Source organism: Tachyglossus aculeatus, chromosome 8 (genome assembly GCF_015852505.1).
Source record: "Tachyglossus aculeatus isolate mTacAcu1 chromosome 8, mTacAcu1.pri, whole genome shotgun sequence".
Classification (NCBI taxonomy): domain Eukaryota; kingdom Metazoa; phylum Chordata; class Mammalia; order Monotremata; family Tachyglossidae; genus Tachyglossus; species Tachyglossus aculeatus.
The window spans coordinates 13620534-13636111 of record NC_052073.1 but is presented as its reverse complement, the minus strand read 5'-3'; the positions used below and the strand labels follow the sequence as shown (position 1 = coordinate 13636111).

The 15578-nt window shown below is 44.9% G+C and overlaps 1 protein-coding gene across 1 annotated transcript; it reads right to left on the bottom strand.

Annotated features, from left to right (window-relative positions):
* Positions 1-13861: 13861 nt before the first annotated feature.
* MC3R (melanocortin 3 receptor) lies at positions 13862-14830 on the bottom strand. Its single transcript, XM_038750658.1, has one exon. The coding sequence runs from the start codon at positions 14828-14830 to the stop codon at positions 13862-13864; it is 969 nt and encodes a 322-aa protein (XP_038606586.1).
* Positions 14831-15578: the final 748 nt, after the last annotated feature.

Sequence of the window (15578 nt, the reverse complement as noted above, 5' to 3'; positions counted from 1 at the left end):
GAAAGAGGAAGTCTGGTGTTGAGGGCCAGAATGAGCAAGACCAGTGGACAGTCAGGGATCCAAATGACCTAAGCAGCATGACCTAGTGGCTACAGCAAGGGCCTGGGCGTTGAAAGGACCTAGGTTTTTATCTTGGCTTTGCCATTTTTCTGTTGTGTGACCTTAGGCAAGTCACTTCACTTTTCTGTGACTCGATTACCTCAACTGTAAAATGGGAATTTAGACTGTGGAGCCCTGTGGGGGACTGGGACATAGTAAGCGCTTAATGAATATCATAACCCCTTCCCCCCCGCCCCCCCCCAACCTAGGCGGATGAGTATGCTATGAAAGGGTTAAAATTGCAAGTATACTAACCTGATAAGGGTGATAATTGGTGTGGCTGGTCCATCCCCCTATCCCAATTGGCTGAATCAGAGTGAAATGTGGGGAAGAGGAGTGTGGTGATTTTGACTAGAGTTGATTCTAGTGGAAGCAAGCAGTGCGGTGTGATGTTGAGACCAGTTTCAGTAAGTTAAACGTTTTCCCCAGCATGAGAAAAAAAAAATGAGAACCATGTCCTAGGCTTAATGGAAAGGGTGCTTCCCCATCCCACTTCTGGTTTCTGTGTCCTGTTTTTGTATTGAGGTTTTTTGTTTTGTTGGGGTTTTTTTTTTTTGTGGGGGGGAGGGGAGATCTGAGGTTATGTGGATATGAGTGTTTTTCTGTGGGAAAATTAGGGTTAGCTTAGGTATGTGGTAGCTATCCCAGAGGGAAAGGAATGGGGTTGGTTAACATGGGGAGGGCAAAGTAAACTTTTGGGGAGTCAAATGCTTTCTGAAAACAATCTTTAAGTGAATTTCTACTCAGAGAAGTCACTAGGTGCATCTTCTCAAAATGGCTCCAGGAATCTTAAAATGAAAGGACCTTGCCTCTGTCACTTTCCCTGTTCACATCTTCTTTCACGCTCTTCTCTCTTGCTGTCCCCCTCTCCCCCTTCATCTGTCTAGTTGTTAGTGGAAACTGATATCGACGGGTCATCTAGTGGATGATTCAGAAAGGTTCATCTGTCTTGAGTGACTCATCCCAGTGTCTGGGGCTGTAACAACGTGACACCCTCCTCCTCCATCAGCTTCTGCTCTGTCATGGCCCTTTTGCTGGAACACAGTCACCCAGGAGAGAATGTGTGCCCCCCAGGCTGAGGAGACAATTAAGGAAAGGAAAAAGAAAACTTAAAATTAAATATATTTCATTGTGGTAATCTCTCTAGCCATTTCCTTTTCCACTTATCAAGAGTTTAACATTTTGGTGTAAGAATCGTCTGAACAAGCAAGAGGGATGTCATTTGATGTCTCTCCTCTTCATTGGGTGGTATGCAGAGACACATGAAAACAAAGGTGAGGAGGTGGTTGTTTCCTTGCTCAGTGGTTGTCAAGGTCAGGTTTGTTGTCTTGCTTATTCTCCTCTCTCTCCCCCAAGCTTTCACTTAAGAAACTTTACAGATCAAAGACTGCTATTCCGTGCTCCTATACTTTATAAACAAAGCTCTCCATGGTAGCTTTCTATGCCACTCTCTAAAAGGACCATCTGGGAGATCTCGCCCACTTTCTCACTAAATGTAACTTGCCTGACTGAGCTACTCTTCAGTCGAATACATGAGAGGCACAGACTGATCACATTTTTGTGGGGGTAGACTAAGGTACTAGGGGTTTTTGTTTTTTCATATAAAAAACGAGCTAAAATCCAAGGTATAGAATGAAACATTGAAAATACTGAGGCAGGTTTGAATAATTGGGTCCAAACAATGATATGGGGAGCTCAGAATTTCACAGCTCATTCACCCTTTTCTTTATTCCCTTCCAGGAATGGAGGAGAAACTTGGGCAGAGGAAAGACTAGGGATGGAATGTTCATTAGGCACCTGTTTCCAATTCCACATGTAATAATAATAATAATTGTGGTATTTCTTAAGCGCTTGCTAGGGGCCAGGCACTGTTCTAAGAGCTAGAGTGGACAAGCATATTGGGTTGGACACAGTACCTGTTCCACGTGGGACTCACAGTCGAATCCCTGTTTAACAAATGAGGTAACTGAGGCATAAAGAAGTGAAGTGACATGCCTAAGAGCACACAGCAGAAAAGTGGCAGAGTCAGAATTAAACTCAGGTCCTTCTGATTCCCAGATCCGTGCTCTAGACAAGGCCACACTGCTTCTCACTTACATGAACTCTTCAAAGATAATTTCCAGGCCTGAGAATAAAACGTGCATTATGTTTTTTGCTTTATTGACTTGAGTTAAATGGATTCCATTTCTGATGTATCATCCTTCCCATCCTTCCCGTCTCACAAGCCCGCAAACTTGGTGTCATCCTCGACACCACTCTCTCGTTCACCCCTCACATCCAATCCGTCACAAAGACCTGCTGGCCTCACCTCCACAACATCGCCAAGATCCGCCCTTTCCTCTCCATCCAAACCTCTACCCTGCTGGTTCAGTCTCTCATCCTATCCCGACTGGATTACTGCATCAGCCTCCTCTCTGATCTCCCAATCAATCAATCAATCAATCAATCAATCGTATTTATTGAGCGCTTACTATGTGCAGAGCACTGTGCTAAGCGCTTGGGAAGTACAAATTGGCATCACATAGAGACAGTCCCTACCCAACAGTGGGCTCACAGTCTAAAAGGGGGAGACAGAGAACAGAACCAAACATACCAACAAAATAAAATAAGTAGGATAGAAATGTACAAGTAAAATAAATAAATAAATAGAGTAATAAATATGTACAACCATATATACATATATATAGGTGCTGAGGGGAAGGGAAGGAGGTAAGACGGGGGGATGGAGAGGGGGACGAGGGGGAGAGGAAAGAAGGGGCTCAGTCTGGGAAGGCCTCCTGGAGGAGGTGAGCTCTCAGCAGGGCCTTGAAGGGAGGAAGAGAGCTAGCTTGGCGGATGGGCAGAGGGAGGGCATTCCAGGCCCGGGGGATGACGTGGGCCGGGGGTCGATGGCGGGACAGGCGAGAGCGAGGTACAGTGAGGAGATTAGTGGTGGAGGAGCGGAGGGTGCGGGCTGGGCAGTAGAAGGAGAGAAGGGAGGTGAGGTAGGAGGGGGCGAGGTGATGGAGAGCCTTGAAGCCCAGGGTGAGGAGTTTCTGCTTGATGCGCAGATTGATCGGTAGCCATTGGAGGTTTTTGAGGAGGGGAGTAATATGTCCAGAGCGTTTCTGGACAAAGATAATCCGGGCAGCAGCATGAAGTATGGATTGAAGTGGAGAGAGACACGAGGATGGGAGATCAGAGAGAAGGCTAGTGCAGTAGTCCAGACGGGATAGGATGAGAGCTTGAATTAGCAGGGTAGCGGTTTGGATGGCGAGGAAAGGGCGGATCTTGGCAATGTGGGCGGACTCCTGTCTCTCCCCATTTCAATCTATACTTCACGCTGCTGCCCAGATCATCTTTGTGCAGAAATGCTCTGGGCATGTTACTCCCCTCCTCAAAAATCTCCAGTGGCTACCGATCAACCTAAGCATCAGGCAAAAACTCCTCATTCTAGGCTTCGAGGCTCTCCATCACCTCGCCCCCTCCTACCTCACCTCCCTTCTTTCCTTCTACAGCCCAGTCTGCACCCTCCGCTCCTCTGCCGCTAACCTCCTCACTGTGCCTCGTTCTTGCCTGTCCCACCGTCGACCCCCGGCCCACATCCTCCCCCTGGCCCGGAATGTCCTCCCTCCTCACATAATAATAATAATAATAATGGCATTTATTAAGCGCTTACTATGTGCAAAGCACTGTTTTAAGCGCTGATCCACCAAGGTAGCTCTCTTCCTCCCTTCAAAGCCCTACTGAGAGCTAACCTCCTGCAGGAGGCCTACCCAGACTGAGCTCCCTCCTTCTTCTCCCCCTCCTCCCCTTCCCCATCCCCCCATCCTACCTCCTTCCCTTCCCCACAGCACCTGTATATATGTTTGTACATATTTATTACTCTATTTATTTTACTTGTACATATTTACTATTCTATTTATTTTATTTTGTTAGTATGTTTTGTTATGTTGTCTGTCTCCCCCTTCTAGACTGTGAGCCGCTGTTGGGTCAGGACCGTCTCTATATGTTGCCAACTTGTACTTCCCAAGCACTTAGTACAGTGCTCTGCACACAGTAAGCACTCAATAAATATGATTGAATGAATGAACGTATGGTCAGGACCCAAGGTTGAAATAAAACCAAGGAACTCTTGCCAACTTGGCAGACTCTGGTACAGTGTCCTGCACACAGTAAATGCTCAATATATATGATTGAATAATAATGATGGTATTCGTTAAGCACTTACTATGTGCGGAGTGAGTGAATGAGTGAATGATTAAACGTCTGCTCTCCCTCCCCTTCAGTTATGAGCCCTATGTGGGACAGGGAAGGATCTGATCATATTGTATCTACCCCAGCACTTAGCACAGTGCTCAGCACAGGCTCTTAAATGCCACAGTTACTAAGCCTCACTGCCTACTGTGCTACTATAACACAGCATGACTTGGGCTATATTTTTGTACTAGCAAATTACTTTTCATTTCTTTTCTCAGTTAATAAAGAAATCTGATGAAATAACTGGCCCACAAGCAATTTCTAAATGATTTTGTATGTGAGCTGATGGCCCCTAACTCAGTGATTCATCTTCGGTGATGGAAACTGGAGGACTTTCTGGGCAGAGGTAGGCAAGAGAATATGAAAGTAAAATTACTGAATCCACTGGGAAGCTTTTTCAAGGGTATGCGCAAAGCCGTTATAAGCAAAGCAAGGCCAGCAAGTCAATTCTCAGATGATACGTTAGACTACAGGCACTGTTGTGGAAGCCCAGAGTGCCTAGGGAGAGAAGTTGTAGCTAACAGCATTTATACTCTTTCATCTAGTCGTAGCACTTGTTGGGTGTCCACTGGGTATGGTACAGTCTAAAGAAATGACACATTCCCTGCCCATAGGTAGCTAACACTCTAACACGGTAGAGGAGCATGAAATATTGACTTATCAAAGTTGTCATTCCTAGGTTTATTAGCTAAAATGTTCTGGGCCCATTCAGATCCATCCTGTCCAATATCAGGGCTGGGAGTCCTTCCATGCTTATCTGGGGGAGAGACATGAATTGTCAAAGGATTACAGGGGATCTTACACTTTTTGTATTGCCTAGAATTCGGTGACAACATCAAGTTCTCAGTTGCTCATGAAGATATTTTGTTAACCAGTGTAATTCCCAGGGGTCTAGTTTCAGTTTTTTTTCAGGCTTATTGTCTCCTATAAGGCTTTAATAACGTGGCTCAGTGGAAAGAGCATGGGCTTGAGAGTCAGAGGTCATGAGTTCTAATTCCGGCTCCGCCACTTATCAGCTGTGTGACTTTGGGCAAGTTACTCAACTTCTCCGTGTCTCAGTTACCTCATCTGCAAAATGGGGATTAAGACTGTGAGCCCCATGTGGGACAACCTGATTACCCAAGTTCTTAGAACAGTGCTTGGCACATAGTAAGTGTTTAACAAATACCATTATTATTATAATTTTTATTATTAATAATAGTGGTATTTGTTAAGTGATTACTTGCCCAAGTTCACATAGCAGACAAGTGGTGGAGCTGGGATTAGAACCCACGACACTTTGACACCCAGGCCTGTGCTGTATTCTCTAATCTATGATGCTTCTCTACTACTCCTATTATAAATAATTGCGGTATTTGTTAAGCACTTACTATATGCCAAGCACTGTACTGAGTGCTAGGGTAGATAAAAGACAATCAACCAAGCACAGTCTCTGGCCCACATGGGGCTCACGTTTCACAGGGAAATAGAGAATGTGGAACATTTCATCCCCCTTTTACAGATGACGAAGTTTAGGCACCAAGAAATTAAGGAACATACCTAAGGTCACATATGGGGCAAGTATCAGAGCCGGGATTAGAACCCATGTCCACTAGCTCCCAGGCCTGTGCTCTTTCCATGCTACTTCTCTATTCTGACATTGCAAAACATTGCATAATCATTTGCGTGACTTTTTCTTTAGGCACCTCCAGAGCAGTCACTAGTGAACCAAAGACCCTGGATGACCGTCTTTTGCTGATGTTTGTAGGCTTTGGGGCATCAGTCTGTCTTGCTGATTTGGGGCATCACCCTCTCTTGACCCCACCTCACCTTCTAGTTATCGTCCCATATCCCTCCTACCATTCCTTTCCAAACTCCTTGAACGAGTTGTCTACACGCGCTGCCTAGAATTCCTCAACAACCACTCTCTCCTCGACCCCCTCCAGTCTGGCTTCCGTCCCCTTCATTCCACGGAAACTGCGCTCTCAAAGGTCACCAATGACCTCCTGCTTGCCAAATCCAACGGCTCATACTCTGTTCTAATCCTCCTCGACCTCTCAGCTGCCTTTGACACTGTGGACCACCCCCTTCTCCTCCACACGTTATCTGACCTTGGCTTCACAGACTCCGTCCTCTCCTGGTTCTCCTCTTATCTCTCCGGTCGTTCTTTCTCAGTCTCTTTTGCAGGCTCCTCCTCCCCCTCCCATCCTCTTACGGTGGGAGTTCCCCAAGGTTCAGTGCTTGGTCCCCTTCTGTTCTCAATATACACTCACTCCCTTGGTGACCTCATTCGCTCCCACGGCTTCAACTATCATCTCTACGCTGATGACACCCAGATCTACATCTCTGCCCCTGCTCTCTCCCCCTCCCTCCAGGCTCGCATCTCCTCCTGCCTTCAGGACATCTCCATCTGGATGTCCGCCCGCCACCTAAAGCTCAACATGTCGAAGACTGAGCTCCTTGTCTTCCCTCCCAAACCTTGTCCTCTCCCTGACTTTCCCATCTCTGTTGACGGCACTACCATCCTTCCCGTTTCACAAGCCCGCAACCTTGGTGTCATCCTCGACTCTGCTCTCTCATTCACCCCTCACATCCAAGCCGTCACCAAAACCTGCCGGTCTCAGCTCCGCAACATTGCCAAGATCCGCCCTTTCCTCTCCATCCAAACTGCTACCCTGCTCATTCAAGCTCTCATCCTATCCCGTCTGGACTACTGCACTAGCCTTCTCTCGGATCTCCCATCCTCGTGTCTCTCTCCACTTCAATCCATACTTCATGCTGCTGCCCGGATTATCTTTGTCCAGAAACGCTCTGGACATATTACTCCCCTCCTCAAAAACCTCCAATGGCTACCGATCAATCTGCGCATCAGGCAGAAACTCCTCACCCTGGGCTTCAAGGCTGTCCATCACCTCGCCCCCTCCTACCTCACCTCCCTTCTACTCCTTCCCTCACCTCCCTCACCTCTCCTTCTACTGCCCAGCCCGCACCCTCCGCTCCTCCACCACTAATCTCCTCACTGTACCTCGCTCTCGCCTGTCCCGCCATCGACCCCCGGCCCACGTCATCCCCCGGGCCTGGAATGCCCTCCCTCTGCCCATCCGCCAAGCTAGCTCTCTTCCTCCCTTCAAGGCCCTGCTGAGAGCTCACCTCCTCCAGGAGGCCTTCCCAGACTGAGCCCCTTCTTTCCTCTCCCCCTCGTCCCCCTCTCCATCCCCCTGTCTTACCTCCTTCCCTTCCCCACAGCACCTGTATATATGTATATATGGTTGTACATATTTATTACTCTATTTATTTATTTATTTATTTATTTTACTTGTACATTTCTATCCTACTTATTTTATTTTGTTGGTATGTTTGGTTCTGTTCTCTGTCTCCCCCTTTTAGACTGTGAGCCCACTGTTGGGTAGGGACTGTCTCTATGTGATGCCAATTTGTACTTCCTAAGCGCTTAGTACAGTGCTCTGCACATAGTAAGCGCTCAATAAATACGATTGATTGATTGATTGATTTATTGATTGCTGTAGAGAGCACATCTGTTGGTGGTCTGAAGCCACACTGCAATTCTGAGACCACATTCCCTACAGTACTCTTAAATTGCCTGTTTAGAAGGACTCCAGTTATAATCATACTATGGTGTTTTCTCTTAAAATGGAGCTAGAGTCATGGGTTTACATGATTTTCAATATTTTGGAGGGTCTCATCCTTGGTGATGAAAGGCATTTTTGGAAAAAGATTGACCCGATGTTCCCTTTTCTTCAGGGTTTTTTCTTTGTCTGTGATGTGAGGGGAGCAAGCAGGGGTAAGAACATTTTCTAACTGGATCCTGGCTGCTGCTTCCAGGCAGCAGTGGCAGTACCGGCCAGAGGGCATTAAGTGATGAGTGGAGGGAAGAGGCAGGCCCGGGGTAGGCTTGCTGCCCAAGGGAAAGGGCTAGGATTGCCCCCACCAGTTCTCTGGTTGAGCTGGGCCTCATCCTGCTAGCAGAGGGCAAGGAGTGGAGCCTTTACTTTCGTTCTAATTCCGTTCTTTCTGGCTCCAGGGGCACACAGCCTTGGAGTGGAGGAATAAGGGAGAAGTGGGGAGACCAAGGAGCTGGAGCTGGAGCCTTTGGGCGAGGGTACGATTTTCCTACCAGAACGACCATCCCAAGATTCTTTCCCAGGAACCGAGTTCTCACTGATTCTGACTTCCTTCTACTTCTGGAGGGATGCCAGCTTTACTTTTCTGAGGTGGTGTGGCAGTGTGTAAGAGAAAAAAATGTTAAACAATCTTTGGTAGGATTGAGGCCTTCCCAGGCTGAGCCCCCTCCTTCCTCTCCCCCTCCTCCCCCTCCCCATCCCCCCCCACCTTACCTCCTTCCCCTCTCCACAGCACCTGTATATATGTTTGTACGTATTTATTACTCTATTTTACTTGCACATATTTACTAGTCTATTTTATTTTGTTAGCATGTTTTGTTTTGTTGTCTGTCTCCCCCTTCTAGACAGTGAGCCCGCTGTTGGGTAGGGACCGTCTCTATATGTTGCCAACTTATACTTCCCAAGCGCTCTGCACACAGTAAGCGTTCAATAAATACAATTGAATAAATGAATGAATATAAGGCTTATCAGAGGCAAACTAATACATAACTTTGGCTTTCTTGTTATCAGGCCATACCTCTGTGCTGAGTTAGTTAAGGGTGACAATGTTCTTTGAACACCCCTTTGAAACTGGAATCCTCAAGGTTACAGTTTATTTCTAGTCTTAATTCCACAGGCTCTTCCACTTGATTATAAGAAATCCAACTACAAAGTTCTTGTTTTTTTTGGTGGGGGGGTGGTCAGTCTGTTTTTGAGACAAACTATGGATGAGATTCATTCCATAAAATGAGGCTGGGCTAGAACAGTGCTTTGCACATAGTAAGCGCTTAACAAATACCATTATTATTATTATTATTATTATTATTATTATTATACTGTATAAATAATATACAAAACTGATAAATCTCTATTGGTGATATCAGCCTATACTTCACGCTGGTGCCCGGATCATCTTTGTGCAGAAACGCTCTGGGAATGTTACTCCCCTCCTCAAAAATCTCCAGTGGCTGCCAGTCAACCTATGCGTCAAGCAAAAACTCCTCACTTTCGGCTTCAAGGCTCTTCATCACCTCGCCCCCTCCTGCCACACCTCCCTTCTCTCCTTCTACAGCCCAGCCCGCAACCTCCGCTCCTCTACCGCTAACCTCCTCACTGTACCTCGTTCTCACCTGTCCTGCCGTCGACCCCTGGCCCACATCCTCCCTCTGGCCTGGAATGCCCTCCCTCCACACATCCGCCAAGCTAGCTCTCTTCCTCCCTTCAAAGCCCTACTGAGAGCTCACCTCCTCCAAGAAGCCTTCCCAGATTGAGCCCCCTTTTTCCTCTCCTCCTCCCTATCCCCCCCACCCTACCTCCTTCCCCTCCCCACAGCATCTTTATGTGTGTTTGTACAGATTTATTACTCTATTTATTTTACTTGTACATATTTACTATTCTATTTATTTTGTTAATGATGTGCACCTAGCTTTAATTCTATTTGTTCTGACGACTTGACACCTGTCCACTTGTTTTGTTTTGTTGTCTGTCTCCCCCTTCTAGACTGTGAGCCCATTGTTGGGTAGGGACCGTCTCTCTATGTTGCCAAGGTGTACTTCCCAAGTGCTTAGTACAGTGCTCTGCACACAGTAAGTGCTCAATAAATATGATTGAATGAATGAATGAATCATAAGTACTAGACACCTTGCTTTCAGGCTATTTTTTTTGTTTACAAATGCCCATCTCTTAATTTTGCTTAGCCCTGCAGGATTAGACTCCATAGAGAGAAAATTAGAGTAGGTCCTCTGTCAACAGAAAGAATGTTTAGTTGGGCATCTATTGGGAATCTAGAGTTCCTCTATTTACTTTGGGGAAGATTTCAATTCCTCTGGGTCTCAGATTCCAGCTATAAAATGAATACAGTAATACAGAGATGTTGTGAGGATAAAATTCAGTTCACAACACTTATGGACATGGCTGAAATTTAGGAGCAGCATGGCCTAATGAAAAGAGCTCAGGCTTTGGAGTCAGGGGACTTGAGTTCTGATTCTGACTCTTCCAATTGCCTGACCTTGGGCAAATCAGTTAACTTCTCTGTGCCTCAGAATCTTCATCTGTAAAATGGGGATTCAATCCCTGTTCTCCCTCCTACTTAGACTGCGAGCCCCTTAGGGGACAGGAACCGTGTCTAATCTGCTTAACTTGCATCGATTCCAATGCTTAGAACAGTACTTGACATGTAGTAAGAGCCTAACAAATATACTACTGCTGCTAATAATGATAATTTATATTAATGTCTGCTTCCCCCGTAGATTGTAAGCTCCTTGTGGGCAGGGTTCACATTCGTTCATTCAATCGTATTTATTGAGCGCTTACTGTCTGCAGAGCACTGTACTAAGCACTTCTACCAACTCCATTATATTGTACTTTCCTAAGTACTTAGTACAGTGCTCTGTACTCAATAAGTGCTCAAAAAAATGCCACTGATGGATTACAAATATGAAAATGTTTGGAAAAATACATGTAAGGTACTCAGCTCTCTTTTTCTATTTAACCACTCTTTTCTCCCCAACACTCTAGCTTGCACTCTTCGTTCCTCTCATGCTAACTTAATCACCGTGCCTCACTTTCTTCTCTCCTGCTGCGAACTTCTTCTTTATGCCCTTCCCCTCCTGCACTCCATCCTCCTTCACTCTTGGCAGACAACCAGTCTCCCCATCTTCAAAGTCCTTCTGAAATCATGTTGGTCCAGGATGCCTTTCCCTATTCATTTCTAATCTCCCCGCTTTATATCTACACAACTTTCAAATTCTCTAAGTACTACATACAACCCCTGAGAACTCATGTGCAATTTTATATACTCTATGACTCCATCCTACTTGTAATTTAGTTTAGTATCTGTCTCCCCAACTCTATTGCTATCTCTCTGAGGCAGAAATCATGTATCCTACTTCTGTTATACTTTCGAGTCCTTAGTACAGGGCTCTGCACAATACTTACCAGTGAAAAAAACCTACTGATTGATTACACATGATTGTCTTGTTTTTCCAGAAGTGCTGTAAAAGCTATCTGTGAGTCAGTTTCGGACTTTGTTTGGGTGAAGCAATTTAGCAAAGAGGAAAAGGAGAGAAAGAGGGTTGATTTTCTTTTTTTAAGAGTAATACTGTTTTTGTCCAGTGCTTAGAACAGTTCTTGGCACATAGGAAACGCTTAACAAATACCATTATTATTATTTGATGTTCCATCACAACATTCAGAGAAACAATTATCTGGCTATTTCTAGGTTGGAAAGGGATGACTTTTTGTTCCAAATACCACTTTAGGGTAATCTTGACTCTGCATTTTAACCATTTATTTATTTATTTTTTCCACAGGTCTGATGCAGTTCTTCAGGATGAGCTTGGGCAAGTCCCTGAGTCTCAAATTTCTCAATTTAAAAATGGGGATGCACTTGATGGACACACACAACCCATTGGGTAATGTAAACTAACGAAAAAGTTATCTGATGTCTGAGTAAAAATCATGGGTTTGTATTACTGTAGTCAGTGGTTGGTGATGGTTATTTACACAATACCCAGTGAGGTGGTCTATGATTATAAAGGACACAACAGGTGATTTAGATGATTTATTTAATTAGCACACTTTTTTTCTCGGCAGTTTTAAAAGCCTCTTGATGCTACTTAACATCATAAGCTGTAGCATATAACACTGAAATCACCAAAACAATTTTGAGGACAAATAGTTCATCTCACCAAAACAATTTTAAGGACAAATATTGCATCTGCTACAATAAACATTAACGAAGGATCGCAGAAAGACAGTGGCAGAGGGCTCCAGCTGGGACAGAATATTTTGGCAGAGTTGAGTTACTGAAAATAAATCAATAAATAGAAGAGACACCTCAAGACAGTGAAAGTACTGAATATGTGCAATATAGTTCTGTTTTTCACCTCTTTCTCTGAAGGGTAGGAAATGATTTACCTGATAATCATGTGCTAAAAATTGGACAGGGCTACAAGAATTTTAGAGCCACATTAAAAAATTAGACATTTGTAAAAATTGAGACTATTCCAGATGTTATTAGATGGGGAGAAATAATGTGATACTGGCACAATTACATCTAACAAAGGATTCCACAGAAAAAAGATATGCTACTTGTTTTGAAATAAGAATAAAAAGATTTAAGGGTTCAATCAACAGCTTTTGAAATGACAAGCATAGTGTTTGATTAAGAGTTTTTCAAGATTCTATCCCACACCTTTTTTGCATATTCTTCTTCTTAAGGCATCTGAAAAGTGAGGAGCAGAGAGATACAAAACAATAGCTTGTGCTTCAAAATCATTTTTTTTTCTTAGTATGCTGTTTGTCTAAAGTATGTGGCTAAAAGTTTTGTAGTTAAACCACATATAATTTGAAGATCACTGACCGAGTCTTCTGGGGAAGTAGTAAGGATGGGAGGAGATGGCTCGCAAATGCTTAATGTCCTACTAGGTTTTTAAATTTCTCTTTAGCAATTCTTGTCATTTCAAAGGGTAACATAACTTCATAACTTACATTCAGGTTTCCTTTAGCTATTTTTCCCAGGTGATGGCTGTACCTTAATCATACATCTAATGCTGGGAAATACACACATATTCAGAAAAGCAGTCACTAGGTAACTAGTCTATCGGAGTATACTGCAGAAAATTGATTACTGTTATCCAAAACACATTAACTCTCTTTTGCTAGTGTACCCAGGGCTACATGCTGATGAATGAACTGTAATAATAGAAGCTGGTTTCATCTGAAATCGCAGTCTATTGTCATCCTGGGGCACTACTTTCTCCAAGAATTAAATTTTTAAACGTTTTACTTCAAACAGTCCAAGATTCACATAGAATGAGATTTAAAAAATGTATTGATCACAGTTCTATTAAAAATGAATGCAAAGCCCTGCGTGTGAGTAGTTGACAAAAGGAACAGGTGATATAATTCTATTTATTTGGGGATTATGCAACTTTTATTCTTAAATTTGGCTGGTTTGATGTCTGATGCAATGGAAATAAACTGGGTGACAGGGAAAGGATTAGAAAGCCTAGGTTTATACACATGAATGCAGCCTATCAATCAGAACATTTTTCTCAGATCTCTCAGCTACTTTGTAAATCATAATTTTATCCCCACCCTGACTATTAAAGTCCATTACAAGGCCAACTTGTACTTCCCAAGCGCTTAGTACAGTGCTCTGCACACAGTAAGCGCTCAATAAATACGATTGAATGAATTACAAGGGCAAATTAGAGCTGTTTTTTTCCTCTTTCAAGAAAGAATATATATTCAATTTTTTAGAAGAGGAAGTTGACACTAGATGCTGATTCTCTCGATCATCATTCCCTTCTCTTCCTAAATACCATCCTCTGTCGGGTAAAGCTGAATACTTAAAGACAAATACTGAATTATGAACATCTCTCTCTCTCTCACAGACTCCCTGCTCACTCAGAAGAACGCTATCCCAAACTGATGCCGTGACAGCAACAAACTATCTCCTTAAACGTTTTACGCATCTCCAGGCTCCGGAAAGCATAGATGAGGGGGTCAATGACGGAGTTGCACATGATCAGGACCAGGTAAGTGTTGAAATGTGAGGTGTAGCAGATGCAGTGAGGATTGGCGGGGCATGTAATGATGAGGATGAGATGGAGGAAGAAGGGTGCCCAGCAGAATATGAATACGCCCAAGAGGATGGTAATTGTGACGGCCCCTTTCAGACAGGTGTGCTGGTGTACCGCCCCATCCACGGGCATGGCTGCGATTCGCTTCACGTGCAGACGGGCGAACAGAAACATGTGGACGTAGAGAGTGGCCATGAGGAGCAGCATGGCAAAGAACATGGTGATGAGACAGACAATGACAGTCTTGCTCTCAGAGTAGACAATGAACATAATGCCACAGATGAAGCACGAGATCCAGATGGCCATAATCAGGGTGATGGCTTTCTTGACGGTCATGATACTGTGATAACGGAGTGCATAAAAGATGGTGATGTACCTGTCGATGGCAATGACCAAGAGGTTGCAAATGGAGGCCACCAGAGAAATACAGATCATCGAGTCAAAGACGTTGTCCATGTGCTGGACGAAGCGATCGTCAAAGACGAAGTAGTCACCGGAAAGGAGGGCGATCATGACCGTCTCCAAGGCGTTCGACACACTCACTAACATGTCCGCCACCGCCAGGCTACAGAGGAAGAAGTACATAGGCGAGTGGAGATTTCCATTCTTGAACACGGCCAGGATAACGAGGATATTCTCCAGCAGGCTGACGATCCCCAAAGTCAAGAAGACTTCGGGCTTAATGAAGACCTGCTCGCAGAACCCACCGCTGCTCTGGTTGGCGAAGAGGAAGGAGCCGTTGAGGTCTTTGGAGTCGTTAGCCACCAGGCGCTGGAAAGAAAGCAGGCTGAACGTGGTGTTCATTGCCTGTGGAGGGGGTTGACTGAAGCCGGACGTGGGGCAGAGGGGTGAGGGAAAAGGAGCTGCAGCCCAGACGGCAGATTCCGTTGGAAAAAATCTCTCTGGAGGTGCCCCGTTTTGGTGCTCGTTAGATGCGACTGTTCTGGCTGTTTCCGGAAAAGCGAGTGGGGGCTCAGAAGGAAAAGTTGGCTTTGGGTGGTGGATCCCCCAAACCTGTCTATGTATCCGGGATTTTCTTCTTCGCTGCCTCTGTCTAGAAGCAAAAAGTGCCGCAGGTTAGCAGGTGCTCCATCCACCAGAGTTAGCAATGTTTCCTCTCCCTCCCTCTCTCTTCAGTTTGCCAGTTGAGGAAAAACCAGGCAGGCTCTCATCTCGGACTCTATCTGCATCCACTGAGGGCTTGCTGCTAACGGGGGTGTTTGTGGCTCGGTGGAATAGACGATGCTGCTTCTGTTGCTCGAAGGGGGAAAACTTCAGTGGCTTTATACATTTACACAAGAGAAACAACTCCTACTTAATCTTCAGTGCAGCAAAATGACCATTTAGAGAGCAGGCACCTTTCTGATTGACAGCCCCGAAGCAGGTACAATATTCCCATTGCCTAATCCTCCATAGAAAACGATTTGGTGCCCTCTGCAGTCAGCCCTTCAATCCTCTGCTTTAGCTGCGTGGCACTTTTGGTTCAGTAATTAACACGTTGAGGCCAAGATGTCCATTCGTGTTTGTGTCACGCTGACTGCTAAACCTCTTT

What these genes read in the sequence shown, in the direction of transcription:
- MC3R (XM_038750658.1), bottom strand. Translation starts at nt 14,830, where the DNA reads ATGAACACCACGTTCAGCCTGCTTTCTTTCCAGCGCCTGGTGGCTAAC.